The sequence below is a fragment of the Amblyomma mixtum genome, chromosome 6, assembly GCF_055824585.1.
Source record: "Amblyomma mixtum isolate Tamu chromosome 6, ASM5582458v1, whole genome shotgun sequence".
Classification (NCBI taxonomy): Eukaryota; Metazoa; Arthropoda; class Arachnida; order Ixodida; family Ixodidae; genus Amblyomma; species Amblyomma mixtum.
In genome coordinates, this window is record NC_143017.1 from 33837596 (window position 1) to 33863177 (window position 25582).

Here is a 25582-nt window from a genome sequence, read left to right on the forward strand (position 1 = left end):
CGGAGGACGAAGTGGTGCAGAATAAAATAAGCGACGTCACGAGCTGTGGCCGTGGGAAGGGCGGCTGTCTCGGCATAACGGGTCAGGTGATCGACGGCGACGATTATCCATCGGTTACCTTCCGGAGTGCAGGGAAGTGGGCCATAAAGGTCGATGCCGATGCGGTCAAAGGGGCGAGCAGGGCATGGTAAAGGCTGCAGGGGTCCGGCCGAGCGACAAGGTGAATCCTTTCGTTGCTGACAGGCATCTCACGATCGAATGTAGCGGCGGACAAAATTGTACATTCCACGCCAGTAGTAGCGCTGACGAAGTCGGTGATATGTTTTGAGGACACCAGCGTGAGCACTTTGCGGGTCAGTGTGATGATGGGCACAAACGTCGGAGCGGAGATGGCGTGGGATAACCAGTAACCATTTTCTGCCGTCAGAGTTGTAGTTTCGGCGATAAAGGAGACCATCCCGGACGGAGAAATGAGAAGCTTGGCGGCGGAGAGATCGCGGATATGCAGCCATGGTAGGGGCATTGATGACGTTGAACAGGGCAGAAATCCAAGGATCTCGGCGCTGCTCGGAAGGCATATCTGAGACCGTGAGAGCGGTCAGGGGAGGGTCTGGTGTGGGAACGGCAGGCAGGGACACCGGCGACCGAGAGAGAGCGTCGGCGTCAGAATGCTTGCGGCCCGAGCGGTATACAACACGGATATCATATTCCTGAAGGCGCAAGGCCCAGCGTCCGAGACGGCCCGACGGATCTTTGAGCGTAGCGAGCCAACAGAGGGCGTGGTGGTCTGTTACAACGTCGAACCTGCGTCCGTACAGGTAAGGACGGAACTTGGTGATCGCCCGGATGATCGCCAAACACTCTTTTTCGGTAACGGAGTGGTTTGACTCTGCTGTCGTGAGGGCGCGGCTGGCATAAGCGACGACGTATTCAGAAAAACCATGCTTGCGCTGGGCGAGTACCGCACCGAGGCCGACACCACTGGCATCAGTGTGGAGTTCCGTTGGAGCATCGGGATCGTAATGACGAAGTATGGGCGGTGATGTCAAAACTTTTCGGAGCTTCGCGAAGGCCTCGTCGCAGGCCGGTGTCCAAGAGGACAAGTTAGCGGGTCCATTCATGAGCTTTGTTAGTGGGGCGATGATTGTAGCAAAATTACGTACAAAACGACGAAAGTAGGAACATAGGCCTACGAAGCTGCGCAGCTCTTGGAGAGAGGCCGGTTTCGGGAAGTCAGCAACGGCGCGTAGCTTCTCAGGATCAGGGAGGACCCCATCTTTACACACGACGTGGCCGAGGATGGTGAGTTGGCGGGCGCCGAAGTGACATTTTTTAAGGTTCAGTTGAAGGCCGGCGCGAGCAAGGCAGGTCAGCACCTGGCGGAGACGATGCAGATGGGTGGAAAAATCAGGACAGAAAACCACGATGTCGTCCAGATAACAAAGACAGGTCTTCCATTTGAGGCCACGCAGCACGTTGTCCATCATTCGCTCAAATGTTGCTGGGGCGTTACAAAGGCCGAACGGCATTACGTTGAATTCGTAAAGCCCATCTGGAGTGATGAAAGCGGTCTTTGGGCGATCAGCTGGAGCCATGGGAACTTGCCAATAACCGGAGCGTAGGTCAAGCGAAGAAAAGAATTCGGCGCCTTGCAAACAGTCCAATGCATCGTCAATGCGTGGGAGTGGATACACATCCCGACGTGTGATTTTGTTGAGGCGTCGATAATCCACGCAGAAGCGTATAGACCCATCCTTTTTCTTGACAAGGACAACGGGAGATGACCAGGGACTACTTGATTCTTGAACAACACCGCGGTGGAGCATGTCGTCGACTTGTTCGGCTATGACACGACGCTCTGTAGGTGACACACGGTATGGGCGCTGGTGCAGAGGCGGGTGAGTGCCTGTGTCGATGTGGTGGGAGACAGCCGTCGTCCGGCCCAAAGAGGCTTGCGGCGTGTCGAACGAAGACGAAAAATGGTGCAACAGCTCAAGAAGCTGCTCGCGGCGGCGTGGCTCGAGGAAAGTATCAACAGAACAGGCGAGGAGATCACGCTGAAGCGGGTCAGAAGCCACATTAGTAGGGGTCAACGCATCAATTTCGCAAGCAGATGAACGGTCGGTAGCGTCGAGGTCAAATAGTACGTCCACAGGCTCAAAACGGCCAACGCACTCTCCACGAAGCAAAGTAACGGCGTAAGAAAGTGTATTGAAGACCAGAAGTGTGCTGGCACCATTGCGCAAGTCAAGCACGGCGAAGGGCAGTGAGATACGGTGGCGGCAGGAAGCAACGTCGGAAGGTAAGAAGACAACGGTGGCGTCGGCGGTAGAAGCAGCACAGAGAGGAACGAGGACAGCGCTAACGGGTGGGATAGTAGTGTCCTGAGCGACATGGAGTTTCGGAACAGCACGAGGACCCACGTCATCAAACGCAGCGGCGGATGGCAGAGCGCATGGCACGGAAAGTTCGACGTGAGGGCGGGCGCAGTCAATCATGGCATGGTGATGGGACAGAAAATCCCAGCCGAGAATGACATCATGAGAACAAGTGGTGAGGACGATGAATTCAATAAAATACACTTCGTTCGCAATTACTACTCGGGCGGTGCAGAGAGCTGTGGGCTGGAGATGCTGTGCGGTGGCGGTACGTAGCGACAAACCGGAAAGAGGCGTCGTCACCTTGCGAAGAGAGCGGCAGAGTTTTTGGCTGATAACAGATACGGCGGCACCAGTGTCTATGAGAGCAAGCGTCGAAACACCTTCCACAATAACGTCAATAACGTTCGCAGGGAAAAGAGGACTTTGACGGTCAGCGGAGTACGCAGTTCGTGCCTCGGGAACTGCGACGGTTAGTTTCCCTGCTCGGCTGAGGAAAGTCGGCGGCGCATGGGCGAAATGGAGCGGCGGCGGGGTGACGGTGAGCGACGAGACCAGGAAGCCTGGTGGTCAGAGGGTTCAGGTGGCGGCCCCGGCGGAACTCGGAAGGAGGGCGCCGAATAGGACATGCCCGTATAGTCAGGCCTCGACAGTGTCATGCGGCGTCGACAATGGCGGGAGACGTGCCCGGGAATGCCGCAAGCAAAGCATATCGGACGGTTGTCCGATGTGCGCCATGGCGAGGTGGGCGGCGCAACTCTACCAGTAGTGCGTTGCGAGCGCATGATGGCCGAAGGATACGCATACGCCGGGGGAGGGGCTGGGCGAGCCACAACTTCGGCGTAGGTGCGAGGCGCCGCCACAATGGGGTGCGGCACGAAAGCGTCAGGATAACTCAGCGGCGAAGCACTCGGGGCAGGTGGAGATAAGGCAGCCTCAGAAAGCGCCATCCGGGCAGCGACAGGAGCTGTAGGATGGCCGGAAGGAAGAGCTTCCGAGACCTGTCGCTGGATTTCATGTCTGAGCTGCGGCGCCAGAGAACATGATGGTTCGGGTAGAGATGGTAGGAGAGATAGCTGGCGGGCAACCTCCTCGCGGACAAATTTCTTGATTTCGGCGCTGAGGTAGGAGGAGTCGGGGTCCGCGGCCAGTCCAGCGAGCGACGCGTCAGCAGGGTGGCGAACCAAAACGCGTTGCTTCCGTAGCTCGTCGAAACTTTGGCAAAGTTCGTATACCTTTGCGATGGTGGTCGGACTCCTAGCCACGAGCATGTTGAAGGCTCCATCATCGATGCCCTTCATGACGTGGCGAATTTTATCTTCCTCTGTCATAGATGGGTTCACTCGTTTACATAAATCGACTATGTCCTCGATGTAACTTGTGAAGCTTTCACCGGTCCTCTGCGCTCGCGAACGGAGACGCTGTTCAGCGCGAAGTTTGCGAACGGCAGGGCGGCCGAATACTTCGGCAAACGTGGTTTTGAACACGGACCAGGTGGTGATGTCCGACTCGTGGTTCCGATACCAGAGGTTTGCGACGTCAGTAAGATAGAACACGACGTTGTTAAGTTTCAGAGCGTCGTCCCACTTGTTGTGTCGGCTCACCCGTTCGTAGGCTGACAACCAATCTTCCACATCTTGGTCGCAGCTGCCACTAAATATAGCAGGGTCGCGTTGACGTGAGGGTCCAGAACAGGTGATAGGTGGAAGCAGGTCGCAGGAAGCAGGGTCGGGGGCTGCTGGCTTGGGTCCTCCATGGGAACGGACACCGTGCGACTGTGGAGTGCCAGGGCGACGTCGGGGGTTGGGATCGTTGCACCCTCCACCAAGTGAACAGTGGATTTATTAGTGGGTCACGGCGACCAACGAACGCAGCGGTCAGGTCGTAGCAAGACGGCAGAACCAGCCGAAGGAAGCAGCTCCAGCACGAGCCTCGCGCCGGAACCACCAGCGATGACGACGAAGTGCGGCACCGCGGAGACGTCCTCTTCTTCTTCTTACAATATATATATATATATATATATATATATTGCCGCAAATCTTTGTAGCGTTTGTTTGTTATGTTTATTTGTTCATGCTTCAAGGCTGCCGGCACTGTATCCATTACTCGTTGAAATGTCGCTGGTGGGGAACAGAGACCAAACGGCATCACCTTGAACTCGAAGAGGCCATCTGGAGTGATGAATGCGGTCTTCTCGCGATCACATGTCCTGGAACGAGCATGTTCAACATCTGTCGACAAAGCTAAGTAAGATTGTAGGTACAATAAACAAACACCGTCACACCCTCCCACTAGCTACAAGAAAGCTCTTATATAATGCCCTTTTCTATCCACAACTCCGCTACTGCAGACTGCTTTGGGGAAATACCACCAAGTCAAACATCAATAAACTTGCTTTAATACAAAAAGGGTCACCCGCGTTATTGAAAATATATCATTTTTAGAACACACAGGACCCCTTTTTCTCAAACATTGCATTCTAAAAGTGGAAGATATGCACTCTTATAACCTGTTAAGTAAGTACACTGCAAAAAAATTCTGTGAATGTTACGTACAAACTCTCCATAACAGAACAAACGCTTGCTCTGTTGAATCTAAAATGGAGGGTCCATCCGTAACACATTCGTGAAGGTGGCTGGCTGTATTATGCATTTTCTGAAACGTATGACTCGCCGTAACTGTTGGCCCCCGGACTAGGCACCACATGACGTCCCATTTCCGATCTGTGTGGTTTACTCTTGTTCGACAATGTCCGCAAACCAGCATGGCGAAAATGAGATTAACCCCATGTGCAAAGGTTAAGATCCGAGGGGGGGTGATAATCAAATTAGACCCAAGAGACGCATAATGTTGCTTCAACGTTGAGGGATTGCTACAAATTGTAAGCAACATTAAATAACAAAGGACTTACTTTGCTATAACTTTAAAAGAAGAACGTTGACTTCATAAAAAAATGCTTTCACTGTTGTTAACCACATGACAGGGTAACAATTAATAAATGCACTTAATAAATCATGTAGAAATGCAGCGTAATGAGGTCAAGAGTTAAAAAAACATTTAGACACAGACAATGGTTAGACAACTTCTCTAAATTGAAACTGAATACCAGCTGAAAATACATTACAAACATGATGAAAGTGCACAAGGTGAAAGCCGAATTTCCGTCTGCCGTTTGATAAGGAAACGAACCAATGAGAAAGCCAAAAGCATGGGCAAACCGATTTGTGAATGCAGTGCAATGTAGCAGTCACATGTTTGCTACACAACCATCAATCAAAAACGCTAACTCCTTCACGGATAAAAAAAGCACAGGCACAACAAAATATTGCTCATTGCAATGTTCAATTTATTAGGTACCTATAGCCGGCCATTCATGCCTGGTCTTCCTGCGGATAAATGAAACGCTGCAAAAAAGCAGTGAGCAGCCATAATTGCTCTAGTGACAAGGAGGATGTGCACCGTCGGTGCTGCTCTCTCATCCTGAGTAGGAAATAATAGCTGTTTTTTTCTGGAATGTACTCTGGAAGCGTGAATTTCCTATCCACCTTTATTTAGCTTGCACTGACACGACCCATCATGAACTCTGCAGCTTTGACAAACATGCGGGCCAGTCGACAGCTACAGAAGACTGTAGAACCCTGCTAACTTGCAAAAAACCAGTGCTCAGAAAGAAAAATTTGAAAAAAATGAGGAGCTCCTTATACGCACTATGTTTTATATGGTACAAAGAATGCGGCTAAGACATGGCATGAATATTGTTTTTTTCTGCTCAGTTACAAACTTTCTCGCCTGTGTTAAAATATTGCTGCAATGTAAATAATGAAACATGCCAGCATTGCACAACATGCTGTAAGACTTACAAAATACACCCCCTGCAAGGCTACCACATGCCTCTTACATGTGGTAATGTTTATATTTACCAAACTATCTAGTCTAAAATGAGACACCAAGCCTCCGACATCTCAAGATGTGTACCTCCCATGCAATTAATTAGAGGGATTGGAGATGCTCCTCCTTGATGGCATTTCATTCGCTAGGTGTGGAAGGACCGGATATGAAGGTGAACAACTGGACACCCACTTTATAAGCAACGTCACAATGAGCAATGTGCCTTGGCTTTTCTTCCATCCAAAAAGTTTTATGTTCCATGTTTACGTAACTGCTTGCATGTACTCATTTTGGATTGCTGGGAGGTTCTTTTCTTTGTTAAACTAGCTTTAACTCTGGCCTCAGTCCTCTGCACCTTCTTAATTTTTTGCTAGTGTTCACCTTAAGTCATGTGCAAGCTCACGCAGATCTCTACTTTTCTACGTTTCCAACTGTCACATCTTCTCTGCCTTTGTCATGTCCATCACTGCATCCGACGCCTTCAAGTATGCTGTGTATAATCACCTTAACTAATCTGCCTATTACACATGTATTTTTGTTAGCCACCCACTCCTCTCTCCGGCGCCGATAGGCCCTGACAGTAAATAAATGAATTGTAGTCTTAGCTAAGTCTCAGCAAGCATGCATTATGTTCAGTTTATTTTACCATGTTGACCAGCAAAGAGTGGACAGGAAAAAGCTGCTAAGTGGAGCTTGACATGCCTCTCGCCCCTACACTGGAAAGCAGCAGGCAAGGCATACGTAACCACTAACGACAACGGAACATGCCAAGTGCGAAGTAAATCAGTAATGTTCCTCGCATTTATCACAAGGCATACTCTCTGCTCAGTAATTTATTACCCCCTTAGACATTCTGCAAGGAGTGTATACAATGATGTGCCACCACAATACAATGAGAATCATTAACCCTGTGCCAATACAACAGCAAAAAAATTAAAGCCCAATAAATGCATTGCTTACATGCAACCAAGAGGTAAGAATGGGCCAACCTGGCACATATAATGAAAATAAGCTCAAAATAATAAAGAATGACATTTGAGCAGCCGCTCATTCCCCCACCCCCTCCCACAAAAAAACATGAAAAAGGGTCCTCTTCACACGGCACGTTTGAAAGATGCGGATGTAATATTTGCGAAAGTTTAACTACGTGTGAAATTCAGATATAAATAACGCTAACGCATGCGGTTGGAAGCGAGGCGCCAGGGCGTGGGCAAACAGTAATCGTCTTCAGGTATCGACTGGTTCCACCTCCTGAGGGCCGCTGCTCGACGAATACCACTCGTGGCCACGTCCACATCCAACAAGCTTGTAATAAACATTAGACAGGTGTTTATCATGACGCAGCAGCAGCAGCTCATCAGTGCTATTGACCAGTCCTGAATTTTTTAGCTTGATAAACGCAATCATCCACCGAAACGCGTGTCGACTGTTCCTCGCCAGATTCTTACAGTCCCACGAGGGTGAGCAGCTTTTCCGCCGGCTTCAAGTCTCCTCTTTCGTGCAGGGCCACTGGCATTGTAACGCACATTCTGCACGGTCGTTTTACTATGCATCGATGCCGCATGGGACAGCAAGCGGTTGTACACTCCACTGCGGCGTACGGGCCGCACACATACACACACCGTAACGATAATACAGCGCGCAGGACGCACGCAGTGAACACGGAAGAACAAAAACCGTTCTAAAGCACCTGTTCACTCAACCAACTCAACACCACACATACTCCGCGCATGGTTCCGACTGCGGGCTTGGCTAGCGCTTCGACTCGTCACGGCCAAGCTGCATGCACTGCGCTCTTGTGGTAACAACGCTCATGAAACGAAAAGAAAATTTTAATATGTAAAACCATTCAAGTTGTCAGCTAAAAAAGCTACGGTAAAATTAAATACGTCTGATATGTTTTCAAGGTGGTGCGCTTTTGCGGTGTCAGCGACGTAAGCATGGATGCGAATACGCGAATGATGCTATGAATTTCCCGTGCATCTCTGCTAGCCACCACCGTAGCTCTGCAAATGGCATCGTGCTCGGCTTTTTGCGCGGCTAACTTGCCCGCATGAATTTTACTTCCTCCGTGCACACATGCTTGGTGAGGTGAACGGTGGTCGGTGCGAACAGTTTGAAGTTTAATCGACTGAAAATTGCTCAAGGAAAGTCAGCGGCATTCATTTTTATTGTTTCTGTGCATCGCGAGTGACTGGCGGCAGCCACACGGCATCGTCTCCGGTTTGGTGAACTTGTGAGAAGGTGAGCAATTAATTTTGTTCTCAGATTTTGAAAGCGGTTTTTTGTTTCTATTGTAACCCTGTGTCTCGTCGCATGTTATGTTCACGTTAACATCAGCACAACGTGCATGCGCTTTCTGTCTCTATTTGAAGTAACATTGGTCGATCAGCGTAAACTTTTGGATTCAATTAAGCACAGGCTGTCCATATTGGTAGTGCGTGTCGAATGTGCTTTGAGATCATTCTGCGCTCGATATGGTCTTCTGATAATTTATTTATTACCAGGTATGGTCTAGAGATTTGGAACCGTTCATTCCACTGCAACAGTGCTGAAAAGCTGTTTTGTGTTCATGCATCTGCTGTCCTTAAACTTTTCAGTAATCATTCGCGTGGTTCCTTTGGATCTGGACAACCGGCTACTGTTGCTAGGGACGCCTCGCAGCAGAGCCCTTGGGGACGCCCAGTGGGTCAACTGTTTGTCCAGGTGCCAAGTTACCAAAGGTACCATTCCAGACTTTTTTTTTTCTGTTCATCAACCTCATATTCCTTGCAAAAATTACAGTATGTAATTAGGCACTAAAAAAATTGGTAACTTATACACATTTCAGGACAGTTGAGAGAAATGAAATTAAAATTGGTTTTTGAGGAAAGGAAATAGGGCAGTAACTGTCTCACTTCTCTCGGTGGATTCCTGAACCTAACTGAAGGAATAAACGAGGGAGTCTAGAGAGAAATACACATGCAGCATCAGTATTCTCTCTGTAGACTTTTCAAAACCTGGATTCATTCCTTCTAGGACAGTGCCAAGCAGTAGGTGAACTGCACACAATTCTGTTTTCCTCTGGTGCAAAGTAAAGAGTGAAAATTTTATAAGACAAGTCTCTACCCTGTTTCATTCTCACTGCATTTTCTCAAAGCATAGTATGAAATGCTGTATTTCTTATACCCTGGTTTGCTTTACTTTGAGCGGTAGGTATTGACAATGAACATCAAGGCAACTCCACTCTCATTGCTTGTTGCTGCTTTTAGGTTGGTTGGTAACAACTTTATTCATAGTCCTGCAGAGCTTTCGCCGACGGGGCCTTAGGTCTCCCACGTGGGGACGTCGAGGCGCTGCCTCGCCGTCGCCTCGCGGGCCTGCTGGACGGCCCAGAGTTGGTCCCCGAGGCTGGGGCTGCGCAAGGCAGCGGCCAACCGCGGCGGGAGGGTTCCGGAATTAGCACCGTGAAGGTTTTTGTTGCAGTCCCAGAGCATGTGAGTTTCCTCCATGATTTTCTCTTTGCTCAGTCCTGGCCTTAACATATTTTCTTCTGCTGCTTAGCTTCGAACTATTGACTAGGTTACATGGTTCTGCTACTTCTATGTTCACTGTGAGGTTTGAGAGCTTGTTGCTGTGTTCTTTTTTTATAAGCATCTTTGTCTTCTCGAAGCTGATTGGCAGTCCGGAACAGGGACCACATGCATTGTTTATGTTAAGATGACGTCATGATAGCCTAACACATAGTATCGTTGCCATTCGAGCCCCCTGTGTACTTGCTTTGTTGCACTGGGAGCAAAAAAGTTTAGTGGAAGTCGCAATGAGGCGCACTTTTGTTCAGACTAGTGGCAAAGGTTTACTGTTGCGTCGCAGTAAAGTGCTCCCACCTGTTGCGCACGAGTATTTAGATGGCTGTTAAATACTACTATCAAGGATTTAGCCATTGTGATGTCGCAGGTCTGTTGTGTAGGATTTCAGATCATTGTCTTGCACTGTCCCTGAAGCCTGTTGTGTGTCAGTCACGCCACTATGCTGTTGTATTTCTGTCCAGTGTAAAAAATATTTTCTGTTATTATGCTAAACGCACAGGTTCATGGGGACGTAAATATTTTGTGTCGCTTCAACCGGGTAATGCTTCAGAATGAACACATGCAAAAACACATACTGTTAAAAGCCTTGGCTTGTGTAACCCAAGTGTGAGGAGAATACTATTATGGCAGGGATTCTTGCATTGCAACCTTTTAAATTCCTTTTTTGTAAAAAGAATGACGTGAGGTTTCATGAGTTACAGCTCTGTTTCATTGCTTGCTCAGAGAAAGCATTGTAAGTAAGCAGTAGTCGCTTTTTTCTATTGTTCAAGTAGCAGCATCAGCATGCCTCATCATTTTTGTCTTGAATGATTGAAGGTGCTTTCAGAGCATTGCCTTCTTTTTTTCTTGTTGTTTATTCAGCATGCAATATTGTGTCTATAGATTGCTCTTTAGCATTATTTTGCGTTCTCCCAAGCAAAGTTTAGGCGACCAAATTCAGAAGCACCCTGTATTGGCCTTACATGCTCGCTATTAATGCAGAAGTAATTATAAGCCGCACTAAACACCAAATCTACATCCTTCAAAGTGGGTCTAGAAGCTTGTCTCCAGACTCTTGCCTTCAAGGAGTTCTTACACGTTTCACATATCTGCTTGGTGTTGGAAGTGACAGCCTCGACTGATAATGATATGCATTAGACACACATTATGCATTTACAGTTAGGACGGAACGAAATGCGAACATACATGTGCAGTACTTTTCTAATTTGCAGCGAGGTATACATTTAGAAAGGGTTCATATATGTGTATTAGGTAGATCTCTTAACCAGAAGCAGGAATCAGGCTAGCTGCATACTCAAGCTGAAATCACACAGGTGAAATATTTTGCCTTGTTCATAGGCGTTGTTTGCATTTCATTCCAGCCTGATTGTGCACTACTGCCATAGCAGGTACCCTATCTAAATGAGACACTCTCTTGTGGCAAATCATGCGCATATGTTTTAGACACGTGTGTGAAGAAATGTGCAGCTACAAATATTGCATACTTGGTTATTCATAATGCTTTTTTTCTCATGTGCATAGAACAATGTTCAGCTACATTGCTTGCTTTGTTGTTACTACTTCTATTTTTCCGCTAATATTAAACTACATATTAATCTCAAAGACCCGATGTTCAACTGAATGATCCTTCTGTGTACCACTAGGAAGGCAAAAGCATCACGCCTAGGGCTCATTCACCGCCCTTCATCCCTGTTTTGGTTTCAGTCGGTCAGTTATGCTATTAATGAATGTAATCACTTTATAGCACAAGTATATATGAAAATATATTTTGGGCTAAATGAGGTTAACAAGTTATCCACTCTGCACAATGGTATGGTTGGTCTTGTACATCTTTACTTGGGTGTTAATGTTTCTTTTGTGGTTGCTGGCTAAATAACTTTGCCTGCCTATTGTATCATAAGTCCTTTTATGCCTGTCTTCCTTCCTACTGGCTCTCTCCCTTTTCAGTCATTCCTTTTTCCTTTAAACTGGCGATTGGTCACAAGCCTGCTGTGGGAATGGCAGCTGGCACTAGGCCCCTTTTTTTTTCATTGAACCTGCACTGCTAATATTAACACTAATAGTACTGTATCAGTATTTATGTGATACTGCATTTTTTGTTATGCATAATAGTTGGCTAAGCCAATGGTAGCAGTGTTGAATATCACAATATATCATGCATATATCTTGCATGCTATATCAGTATCAGTTTATTCACTTTGGATGAAGGTTATACAAACAGGGTCATAAAAGCATCTGGGCCCTTAGCAAGCTGCTAGTTCGGGCCCATGCAATAAGTGCACAAAATAGCGTACCCAGGCGTCAGCATAAGAAAAAAAAGTGTACATTTTAAATGAATAGAAGATGTTACACAAAACTATATCAGTATATTCACTATTACACTACCCTCAATTTCTTTCAGCTTGGCCGTTTGGCTGTAGATATTTTGTGCTACTTTCCTAGTTAGTCCACTCAAACTAAAACTTTGCGTTCTGTGTTGCAGGTAGAATCTACAATGAATGCCGCACTGTGCCTTGTAAGCAGGAGGCGGTGTTAATGGAGCCATGAACTTTTCTTGCGGATGACTGGCGTTGGCCTTATTATGCACTGAACCTCAAGTGTGAAGAGGAAAATGTCGTGTTGGATTTCTGCAGAGGTGAGACATCATGGTGAATCTACCAGTGTGAAAGACGAGACAAGAGACAAGACAGTCGCTGAGTCACGGCCAAAGTTTATAGAAGTGAATAGGGAATACATGAAGAACCCAAGCAACACCACAAACCACACAATTACAGATCAGCATACATGACAACATGAGTCAATGCCCCTGAACATTCCCCTGATCGAGATAGTCCAACTCATTGCGTGTTAGTGCGATAGACAACACACTTGCACATTAGTCACCGAGTCGTAAGGTGTGTCTAGCCTCAATAATCTACCATTTAATTTTCTCTGAATTTACTGCCAAAATGTGTGCTGCCAAAAGGAAAGGGTAGCAGCCTTCACATCCCTTGCAATATACAGAAAAGTTAGAACCCCTACCCTCTTGTGCTCTTGTAATCTTACATTGATACACCTTCCAGTTTGACCTATATAGACCCGACCACAAGATATAGTGTCTGATACCATGTTCATTTTACAAGGTATATATGCATTTCACTCCACATGTGTACTTTTCTCTAACCACATTCACAGAACTATTCTTAACAATTTTACATATTTTAAACAACTTATTAGCTGCAAAGAAAATTGCTTTTCCATCATACCTTCTGGCCGCATTTTTCTATTTGTGCGACAATTTATGTACGTTCGGTAACACAACCGGTCTTTTGGCATCTCGCTGTCTGGCCCCGGCCTGATTGCGCCGGTCGCCGTGAAAAGCTTTCGGCTTCTTTAACAATTTATTGTATGCTCTTGGAATAACATGGTTAGGAAATCCTGCGTTCATTAACGTAAAATGTGCTCTTGGAAACTAGTCGTCATGCTGTGAAAGCATGACTTCATCAATTCTGAGCCCAGGCTTGACAGTCCAATGCTATCTTTCACTAGCTTGTAATAGCCAACCTGTGTCCAAGTAGCAGCTTAACACTCCTGGGTGAATATTACCAGCACACATGGTGTGTGCAGATCATCAAGGTAAGGTCCAGAAACCGCAGCTCTTTTTGTGGCGACATTTGCTCCAAGGTAAACCTAAGACAAAGGCCTTGCTCCTTAAACAGCTTGAGAATATGTTCACGTCCCAAATTATCAGAACCTTTGCAAAAGACCAGAAAATCATCAACATAGCAAAAGATTTTTTCCCCAGTCCATGCAAGTCCTTGACAATCATTCTATCCACCCTACTTAAAATATCTCTTAGCACAAGGCCCATCTCCAACTGGCTCCAGCCGAGCCACCACCGCTGCCACGTGCAGATAGAGGAGAGTTAAAAGATAAGAGGAAAGAGCGAAAGAAAGAAAAGACGCGCGTCGCAGCAACAACCGCGTCCGCCGGAGCGGACGCTGGCTGAAAAAACAGATAAGCGGCCGTAGCCGCGATTCGTCACCACCTCTCCCTCCATTCGCAAAAGCATTTTATACACAAGACACTGGCGCCACGGTACGGACAAAGTGAAAGTGAAACCAAAACTCATACGATACAACAGAAGGGCTCCGGAAATTTCGACCACCTGGGGTTCTTTAACGTGCAGTGACATCGCACAGTACACGGACCTCTAGAATTTCGCCACCATCGAAATTTAGCCACCGCGGCTGGGATCGAACCCGCGTCTTTCGGGCCAGCAACCGAGCCCTATAACCACTGAGCCACCGCGGCTTATGCGAGAGAACATCCGCTTCCTCTCGCTCGTAATGCCTTCCACGCCTGTGACAACCTCGCGAAATACTCGAGTATACCTCGTCTTTGAGGACCAGGCGTTGGTGCAGCAAGTCGAGCATATATCCATCTATTTCTACGACCACAAAGCTTCCTTCATGACAATCAAGAACTGTTAGTGGAGTGTTTCTTAAAGATGAAAAATGTGTGAAAAATGACAAGTTGTCTCTAAATATACATACGCACCATCGGGGACACAAGTGTTATACTCCACGCGGCGGGAGCCGGAGCAACGGAAAACTGCGTTGCAACGCCATCTAGAGGCGGCATCTGGGATCGAAACAGCCAATGCGTGACCTTTATTATCAGCAGGGATTTCGCTTGACTCGTTTCAATGTTTCGTGCTTTAGCTTGCCAAAATGCCGCAGTTTTCCGTTGCTCCGGCTCCCGCCGCCTGGAGTATACCACTTTAGTCCTGGATAGTACATGTCTTGTCCGAATTCTTTGCCGCAATCTATTGAAAAGCTGAAACAGCTGATGAGCTGCGCTTAAACTTCGCATTAGGAAGTAACGTAATCGTAGGCAATTTTTTTTTCGATCGGTGGCTCCTTCTTCATAGTAATAAGCCTCCAGGTGGTTAGGGTAGTAACCACCCTCCGGTTCAGGGCTCCTTCACTGTTACCATACCCGCCTGTTTCCACGGAAACCATCTTACTCCTCCTTCACCGTGATGACCACTTTACTTTTCCGCCCACTACTTTTATGACAGCTGTAATTATGGTGAGTGGGGTATGAAGGGAGATTTGCATGAGAGAGCGGCGATACTTTCTTAAAATCGCATTGTTACTAATGCGAAAACATTCTATGTCGGTGGCGTCGTGTCTGGAAAACGTGCCACCAAAACGTGTTTGAAGCAGTTGCGACGTTCTCAGAAGAGGTAGCATCAAACGAGTGGCTGTAATCGGAAGATGATGATATGAGGATGTTACGCAAAAACAGTTTTGTCTATAAGATCATTAGTTGATTAATTAGAGCCAAATCTGTGTAAAAAACCTCGAACTAGTGTAGACGTTGATATAGTGAGTGGACGGAAAAACAGCCGTGGACGGAAAAATAGTGAAAAAATAGGTAAACGAATGAAAATAAAGTTTGAAATGAACTGAAACGACTGCGCGCCGTGTCACAAGGAATAATTAATCGAACAAAAAGTTTTATTGACATGCATTTATTGCTAATTAATTATGAGCAAATCCATTGGATGGTTGAATAGGCTGGAGAGGGATATATTAGGTTTACGGTAAAGCAACCATGGCGGCAAGTGTCAAAACCCAAAATGGTTGATTGAGATAAAAGAAGGTATAAACAGAGTAAATAAATTTATCCTTAATGAAAGCACACGATAATTACGTTCATTCAGTGGTTACATTAATTAAAATGAAAAAAATGATAAAGACATGCAAAGAGAGGCGACGAGTGCCGAGGAGGCGTCAGTGCTTTCGCATTCTGCAAAAGATTCTGGATCCTGTCGAGCACCCTAGCGACGACAAGGTGGTTCTCGCATTGAACTTGCGGGGTGCTTTTCACAATGTGACGCATGATATCATCCTCTCCCACCTGTCCCACGTGGACTGTTGGTACAACACATTCCAATACATTAAGCAATTCTTCACTGATCAGCAATCATATATCCGACTCCAAGACAGTGAACATGACCATTACCAACTTGGTACGCGAGGGACTGCACAGGGAGCTGTCCGCTCGCCTCTTCTTTACAGTCTGGCCATGATAAAGGTCCCTACCCTGAGGTGAGGTCCCCGTTGTGCAGCATGCCCTGTACGCGGATGACGTCACCCTCTGAGCAACACACGGATCGGTTGGAGAAATCGAGGCCAACCTGCATCAAGCGGCGGCTATTGTGGACGATTATGCACGCCGCTGCGGCCTTGAGCGCTCCCCGAGCAAATCGGAATTCGTGTACTTACGTCCGAATCCAATGTACACAACCAGAATCGCCCTCTCCCTGCTTAGTGGCCCGATACCTGAACAAGAGGAAATCAGAATATTGAGACTCTTCATACACAGGAACCGCACGATTGAGACCACGCTGAAGATCCGCAAGGTGGTGGATCAGGTGGGCCGTATGGTCCACAAGGTTTCAAACAAACGGGTGAGGGGGGGGGGTTGAGATGCAAGGACGCCCTGTGGCTGGCAAATGCATCCGTAACCAGCCGAATCCTGTATTCGGCACCGTACATGCACCTGCGCAAATGCAACGAGAACGCTCTCGAAGTGATTCTCTGCAAATTCTATAAGCTCTCGACCTCCTCATTGCTACATCCAACCAACGTCTGCTCGGCCTGGGGATGACGAATACATCTGGGGAGCTGTGCGAGGCTGATCTCAACAATAAATACTTGCGGTTAAGGACAACTTGTGCGGGTAGCCGCGTTCTGACCCGGCTCCACATCAATTACACAACCCAACAGCAGAAGCCTGTGTCCCTGCCCGAGGCCTGGCGCTTCGCCCTGCAGGTTCGCCCCCTCCCCAATAACCTGACAAAGGATGCACATGATGGCCGCCGCCTCGCGTGAACGAAGGCCATTTCCGAGCAGTACGGTGCAATGCCAAAGGTATTTAACACGGACACTGCCGGTCCACACCATGGGGGTTGGTACACTGCTGCCGTCGTCCACCAAAACAACCCAGTTCAGAGCCTCACCTTCGGTGCCCCCTACATTATATTCGCGGAGGAAGTTTCTATCGCACTTGCAGCCGCGGATCCAGCGTCCCGTGTTATTATCAGCGACTCAAGGGGAGCTTGCCGCAGTTTTGTACAGGGACACATTCCAGATCATGCCTTCCAAATTTTGCACAGATAAGAGTACTTGGGTTTCCCAACCAGGCTCACCATCATCTGGGTCCCAGCACATGAGGACACTGCCGCCCGCGCTCTTAACCACCGGGCATCGCCTCTCCCGCTGCCTTATCCGGCTCCTGATTTCAATCCGGCTATTACTTTACGAGAGATCTCTCTCCTGTATAAACCGCCCACAGCCGATACCCGCCCCCTGTAAAGGCCTTAAGAAGGCAAAGGAGCGCTGGCTTCTTCGCCACTACACAAACATGGTACTGGCCCTGGCAGTGCTTGAACATTTCAATTTGGCCTTTTCGGCCAAGTGTCCACACTGTGGGGAAGTGTTTGCGGACGCGTATCACATGGCGTGGGCATGCCCTGCCAATGCTGCTTTCCCTCCCCACCCCCACCCGACCCGAGATGACTGGGAGGCTGCCCTGCTCGGCTGCTCAACTCTCCAGGACCAACGAGGCCTGGTGACAAGAGCCCGGGCCGCCGCGGAGGCAACTGGGGTCCCGGACTAGGGATCCCTTCTAGTGATTGTGAGGGCCGCTCCCTACACATCCGGTCCAAGCAATACCTATTTTGTAAATAATATAAACAAATTTTTTACCCCACCACCACAACTGTAAGACGGGTTCGAACGGAACAAAGACTCAAGCACAATGCATATCCGCATCATATCCGCATGCACGACGTGCTACAGCTGCAGCACGCCTGCTGAGCCTACGTGGCGTTTGTAGAATCACTTCTTTGCTTTTAATTTGGTGCCAAAATGACGTTAGTCTGACGGGGTGAGTGTGATCCTTCAATAAAATTATTCTCTTTCTTCGAATGTTGAGGCGCTTTCGGTATGACATATATGTTCTGATGGCAGCCCTTATCTCCAAAGCTGCTCCCAGAGTCCATTAAAAAATAAGGGCGTGACGAGCAATTTAGTGACAAGGAGCAGAAAAAAAATTTCAACTAAAAACCTCCGCGATAAACTGCTCAAAAATTACCAAATGAATAGGGCAGAAAATGAAAGGTAGAAACTTGCCAAGAGCTATCAGTACACGCTTATTTGCACTCCAATCAGCGCGAAAAGAAATTCGAAAAAGCTAATCAAAAATATTATCCCAATTAAAAACTATTATAAAACGTTTAACAACACATGAGCGACACAGCAGACAATGTGAACTGTGAAAGAAAGAGACAGTGTTGCTACCAGGATATAATACGAGGCATTACAGAAACATCATCCGGTGTCAGCCATTGATCGGAAGGCTGGTATCTAGTTCTCAACCCGTGGTATACGTGGCATTTGTGCAGCGTCGGCCGTTCGGTTCATCTTGAAGCATATTAGCGCGAAGAGTTGGCGCCAGGGCGGTATTTGTAAGAGGGCTTGGAATCGCCGTTTGCTATCTGAGGTCCAGGCCGGGTGGCATGGCGGAACAATTAGCCGCTACGCTACGGCATACAGGAAGGAGGCTGCTGCGCCGGTCCTGCTTTGTATTCTTTATTACTCCGCCAGGATCGGTCTGCGTGGCGCCGTCAGAGGGACCAAGGGTGCCGTTGGAGTTTTGCGGGAAATCCCTCTCATAAAGCGGGGAAGAAAAAAATGCGCGTGCTTCACTCTGGGCGTTTACATGAGCCCGACAAAAGTCGGGTTAAGCAGGCTCTAGGGCCGAGAACCGGTTGTCGGGCTCATGTATACGCTAGGGGGTCGAGCAAAGGGACCGTCGAGTCGAGCTGGGCCAGCCCGACTGCAGGGGGTGGGTTGGCTCTGCCCGACCCGGCTGGAAGGAGCATGTATACGCTGCCGCATCGGCTTAGCGCCTACTCTCCTGCCTCCTCTCCGGTCTGGCTGGCGCTGTGCAGGAACTCGGAGCACTCGGCGCGCGCGCTCTTTCTTAACGGCCTGTGCATGAGGGGCAGTTGCTATCTACCGCCGCAACTCTCCGGGGCCTGGTTCGGTTACTTCGCACATATTGCTGAACGGCTGCTCCGAGTACTGAAGAAGAACTTGACGACAATCTTATGCAGCCACTGCTATCGGCACGCAAAGCAGGGAACTAGTAGATGGATCTCAAAACATTGAAGTCGGCATGCAATGATGGCGCATAGTATTAGCGAATAGGGCTGTATCATTTGCGTCTACCAGGAATAAAAGTGAGGCAAGATATTACAGGGCGAAGCCACGGTTAGGAAAACATTTATTTTCATCTTCAGGGCTGGCACAATCTCTGTTGATACTTGGAAATGTATGAATAAAATAATAGCACTTGCCGTTTGAAAACATTCGAAGTATCTGTGCTATCTGTTCTCACTGCGTGAAACACACCAGATCAGAAAGATCCTTTGCTCTTTGGAACTCCGATATCGTTTCACATACTTAGAAGGACTGAAAACAATAACAGGCGCTGCTTGTAATGACCTATACAACATTGTTGTGCGGCTCGCAGTTCAAGGGATGTCAGTTACAGCCTTAAATGCTTTCGCGTTGGCTTGTGGATGAAACCAGACGGCTTGTCATTTTGGTTTGTCAATTTCTTTGTGTAGTTGACGAGAAAAATTCGGAGAAACTTCTCAGAAATGAGGTGTGTTAAGCATTTGGCGTGGCTTATGTCAACCCATTCCGGGCAGCATAGGACGGGTGAATCTTCTAGATGTGGTTCAATGATTAGTTACAAGACTTCGAGAATTTCGATTGTGGGAGATACTTGACCGCCTTTTCAAAAAAAAAAAAAAACGCCGGAATCACTAGAAACCCCGGCTTTGGATAGTGGTTTTCACCATGATTTGTTTTCTCGGCACCTGCTCAGGCCGTAAGAAGAGAGCGAGAAAGCGCGCGCGTCGAGACCGGCCGTGCTGGGAGATTTTTTTTTCCGGCAGCGGAGACACCCATTAGAAATCAAAGCGAGCCGCTGCCGGCCTCGAAGACAGCGCGCACGTGAACGGGCGAACCAACCGGCCGGAAAGAGCAGCAGCGGGAAAGGGAACTTTTCGTCTGGGCGTCTTTCCTCCTCTAGCATGCGTGTAGTTTGCGTGCTCGACGCTAGGGGTAGCGACGGTCTCTGCCCGACAGAAAACCGGTTCATGTATACGCGGTAGGGTCGGGCTGGTCAGCCCGACATCTGGCGCACCCCGACCCGACCCGCAACGTCGGGCTCCATGTATACGAGGCTACTGTGGGCTGGCTAATTACCCGACATTTAGCCTGAGGACATCATCATCATTACCCGACAAACCAGCGAGGGATAGTACCTAGGCCATCTGTGGTGTCGCACTTATCTCGCGACTCGACTTATTTGGTGTACGACTGAGTTCCTCGGTGTAAGAGCATGGCGGCATGCCGTATAGACCGTATGGAAGGCCGGTTCGTTTGGAACGCGGTGCGTGCCTGTCATCGATTATCATCATCAGCCTGACTACGCCCGCTGCAGGGAAAATGCCTCCCTCATATAACTCCAATTTAACTTATTTTCAGCCATGATTTCCTTCATGTGCGTCATCCGTGTGGCCGGTTCTAGCTCGCACTGCTCCATTCTGCCGCTGAAACCATTCCTCCAAGGGTTGCGTGACGCCTTGCGTCTCCTACATGCTACTCCTGCAGCAGCTAGAATCGTGATTGCAAGGACTCCGTGGCGCTTTTCACCGATGGGAGTTAGCCGCCTGACTGCTTCTGACTGGTGATGGTTAACTGCGCGCCGTGTCACATTCTCTACGCCAGATATTCGGCGGTAATGCGGCAAAGGCTACCACTGCTTTATTGGAGGAAGAATTGCACTTTTACAGATAAAGCTGCATGCGATGGACCAATGTGATGCATTTTTACACTTTTATTAAACCTCGCGGTCTACATTCAACAGTTGCATGTTGTATAATGTATCATCATGTTTTTATTATATAAGTAGCACACTAATATGTTACATTAGAGATTCATATGAGCACATTAGTTTAAGCATATTCCAGGAACAGGTCGTAGAGGTTTTAAAGGTTGTTTGGGATAAGTGAAATCGACTTTTACAATAAACAATGCAAGCCCTAAGAAATTTTACCTAGATCACGGTTATAGGCAGTTCTTGAACCAGGACGCCATTTTTAATGGGCACAACGGGCTAACTAACAAGGATAACTGGCTCACATTTTAGTTTTCACACGAGAGCAGAACTTATATCGTTAAATGTCTAGCAACTGTCCGTCTGTAACACATTTTTATGATCTTTCCTTTGACGTAAGAAACGACTGGGTCCTTTCATTACGCGTTATATTAAGTCCGCTAAATTGTCAAATAATGCTCCCTATCCTAACGATCACACCTCAAACGCTCCACTATTGAAGAGACTCGCTTAAATACATTTATTAAGTGTTGCGCAGCCTAAAAAACTGTAAATAAAAATTGCCCTGCGAGCACTGCGTACTGCAGAAAATTCTCCGGTGACATATAGCCGCCATGAATTGAGGCCACAGGTCATGATGTGGGTCCCGCTATGAGCTCAGGAACTTTGTTTAGTTTTAGCCCTGCTAGCACGATATTTACTTCCTAATTTTCAAACCGCTTCCACACCGCATCATTCCGCTCACAAAAATAAGGTGAACCATTCATTAAGAATTATTCTTGCATGGCTCCAACTGGGATGAATGGTTTGAGCAATTTTTTTTAATCACTGTAGGAAACTAAATGATCAGGCAGGCTTTTGTAAAGGATACTCGCCTATCCACCCTATTCACACTACAAATCAGGTGATAGAGAAATGCGCAGACAAAAGCGACCCCTATACATAGCCTTCATTGATTACGAGAAGGCATTTGACTCAGTGGAAACATCAGCTGTCATGCAGGCATTGCGGAATCGGGGTGTAGAAGAGTGTTATGTGCAAATATTGGAAGATATCTGTAGCAACTGCACAGCTACCATAGTCCTATATAAAGTCAGCAATAAAATTCGAATAAGGAAGGGTGTCAGGCAGGGAGACACGATCTCGCCGATGCTATTCACCGCTTGTTTACAGGAGGTATTCCGAGGCCTGAAGTGGGAACAGTTGGGCATAAGAGTTAATAGAGAAGCCCTTAGTAATCTGCGATTCACTGATCACCTCTTCTTACTAAGCCACTCAGGACATGAACTGCAAAGCATGATCAATTAGTTAGACAGGCAGAGCAGAACGGTGGGTGTAAAAATTAACAAGCAGAAAACCAGAGTAATGTTCAACACTCTAGCAAGGGAACAGTAGATTGCAATCTATAGCGAGGGGCTGGAACAAGTAAGGGAATATGTCTACTTAGGGCAGGTAGTGACCGCTGATCCGGATTATGAGAGGAAAATGACCACAAAGTTAATGCGGTGGAGCGCATGTGGCCGGTTCTCTCATATCATGCGTGGCAGTTTGCCAATATCCCTCAAGACAAAAGTATACAACAGCTGTATCTTACCGGTACTCACCTATGGGACAGAAACGGGGAGGCTAACAAAGAGGGTTCAGCTTAAGTTAAGGACAACGCAGTGAGCTATGGAAAGAAAAAGGATAGGTGTAAGGTTAAGAGATATGAAGCGGGTGGAGTGTGAGCGAACAAACGCGGGTTAATGACATCCTAGTCGAAATGAAATGAAGGAATGAGCTTGGGCGGGGCATGCAATGCGAAGGCAAGCTAACCGCTGGTTCTTAAAAGGGCCCTGTGACGAAGATAAAGAATGAGGTATTTATTCAATATATGCAGAGTAATGGGCATTGTGGCTCTTGACCGCCAAAAGAGATCGCCGAGATCCAAATATTTAATATTTTAATCTTCTCCAGATATGTTCGTTTCGAGCCGATGGTGTCGCAACGCAGCGGTCATTTTCAGCAGCGGAAATGAGGTGGCATCCAGATTGGGCTCCGCCTCTCTGATTGGTTGTGCGTCCACTTTTCATATTGTTCCTTTATACTCACGATATGGATCCAAAATATTACGTCGCTGAGTATTCGAATCTTTTTGCATGCCACAAAAACTAGAAAGAAGCAATGACCTTTGTGGGGACGAGCGCTGGTCAAACCACGCCAAGGAGGCAGCGAAAAAAAAAGCCAGTCGACACACCTTGCCCAAAAATGTGAAGAGAAAGGCCGGACAGCAGACGGGAGGCAAGTTTGGTTGGGAGGGGGGGGGGGGGACAGCCGACAGCCTTGCAGTCCTACCAACAAATAAACATCGGGGAGCTTCCCTAGCCCCTACCCTGTCTGCGGCGCCGCGTACATGGGGGGGGGGGGGGGGGGGGGGGTGGCGCCGTCAAAATGCGCGGCCGTGGGCTACCCCGACAAAGCAAAAATTGCATGCAAGCTTCGTCTGCGTGTTCGCTAGGCGTGGTTCTGATTGGTGGCACCCAATCTAAGTACCGGGTGAGTGAAACGGGCGAACGAAACGCGTTTTCATCTCATCTTTCCGTTTCGAATTTTCAAAGTGCAATAATTTGCGTTTGCATGCTCCGATTTCAATAAATCTGTTTCACTGGTCTCAAGAACGCACGATAAATCTATTTAATGATACCAATCGGTATCGAGGAAAACATCGCAGTGCCGCTTTAAAGGTAACGGAGTGGATTTCAAGAGAAAAGCGTAGCACGGGGCGGCAGAAAGTTACGTGGGCGAATGAGATTAAGTTTGCATGGATACGGAGTCCGCAACTGGCAAAGGACAGGGTTAATGGGAGATACATGGGAGAGGCATTTGCCCTGCAGTGGGCGTAGTCTGGCTGATGATCATGTTGAGGAAATTTGCATAGCCTGCCTGTGTAATGCTCTTGGTATTTTTATTATTCGTGAATTGGGGTCTGTAGATCTTCAAGATATAATTAACAAGTGAAGTGCTTATATAATTATTTTAAATTGCACTCGCCAGTTGTTTCCAACAGCTCTTTTATTTTACTTAAATGAAGGTATGGTGGATGTAACTTAAATTTCGTTGTCTCTTTAGATGATTTTGGTGCTCGGTGAAGGTCTGGCTGAAGGTTCAGCTGCGTATACTGGGCTGTTTTACACAAAGTTGTTTTTTAGCACGTAAAGGGAACCTGTGGTTGTTTGTGGTGCTGCTGATGATGATGATGAAGAATCCCCAGTGGGTACCGGCCGCACTGGGGATCGAACCGCACACCTCCCGGCTGCGAGGCGGATGTTCAGACCACTAGATCCCCGCTGCGGTGCATGTGGTTGTTTGTGAAATGTTGTTGATATGTTTAAGGCGTTCCTTTCGAAGTATGGTCTTTTGCCGCCATGCATCAACACCTGCGTGTGGCAAGTGCAAGTGCATGGTATAGAATGGTACCGAATGCACGCTTAAATGTATGGTACAGAATATATAAGGGATGATGTGAAAGAAATAAAAGTACCTAAAAAAACGCAGTACACCTCAGATCCTGGACGTTTCTATATGAACATTATGCATATGGAAACTTCACAGAGACAAATTATTAGCAGTGCGAGAATATTGAGAAGACAGCAATGCTGCTGTTCTGATAAAGGTCCTAGTTCAACAAAGAAGACCAAATACCATAGTGCACTGGGTTTACATATACTTTTTTCTTTCTTTCTTACTATGGAGCAAAAGGAAAACTACATGAATAATTATAATGCAGGGAGCTTCATAGCATAAAAAAACTGCTTACCATCGATCATATTTTGCGGTCAAAGTATTTGCACTGTCACAGCGAATATTCGATGTGCACGTTAAAAGTTTTCGCTGCGTGAGAAACTTCCGAGCGCCAGAAAAAAGAAGCAATGAAAATGGAACACGACTTCATAGGGCTTGAGTGTATTATGTCTGAATACGAGGGCGCTTCCACCTCGGCGCCACTGCTTTGTTGCTGCCAATTTCGACCTCTTGTGATGAAATGAGAATTACGCTGCTTTTGCGTTGTTTTGGCATCGGTTATAGAATCGCAGTTAGCAGAATGTTTTGTCAAGTATGATTACGGACAGGTAATACAACACTGCTTTAGGTTCTGGCTGCTGAGAACTCGTAATGTACAAAACTAAGGAGAAGGAACTGCGTGCTGCGAGACCGCCCTCTCAGGCTTTTCTAAAGTCGGTTCACATTTACAGCATTGCTTACTGCGCAGAAATGAATTTTCCATCAGCCCCGACATATGGAACGATATCCATCGGTGTATTGTAGCGTCGTTTCCGTCTACACGAAAATATGCACTTCAGATCACTAAACAGAGTCGCATTTACAAAACCGAACAGTGCGTATCTGCGAAACCTCAGAAAGTATGACCTCAGCAATTATCTCCGGTTCACAACAGCCCCTAACTCATTAACAGTTAAATCGCTCTTCTACCGCTGCAAACTTCCCTGCTGCAACGTTCATTTCATAACCATGCGTCATGTTTTCGCATTAAATCTTATGTGGGCAATATGGGTGGAACTAATTCGTCTGTTACCGAAAGAGATATTTGTAAAATTATTTCCTAACGCTGGGTTTATTTCGTAGTTCTTTCTCTTGTTATAATAGTGTGGCGCATGGGACGAAAAATTTGTCTCAAGAACAGAAAACCAAAGCAAATACTCGTAGATTCCGCGTCTGCATGGCGCTGAAATTCAGAAATTACCAAGAAAATTTCTACTTTTTGGTACAAACCGTTGATTT

General features: G+C 47.3%; 1 protein-coding gene across 1 annotated transcript; it reads right to left on the minus strand.

Moving 5' to 3' along the window:
* Positions 1–1230: 1230 nt before the first annotated feature.
* On the minus strand, positions 1231–6360 carry LOC149338756 (uncharacterized). The gene is made up of 2 exons (XM_089550794.1): positions 6354–6360; positions 1231–4197 (listed from the first exon to the last, which is right to left on the minus strand). The coding sequence occupies exons 1-2, from the start codon at positions 6358–6360 to the stop codon at positions 2852–2854; spliced, it is 1353 nt and encodes a 450-aa protein (XP_089406920.1). The 3' UTR covers positions 1231–2851.
* Positions 6361–25582: the final 19222 nt, after the last annotated feature.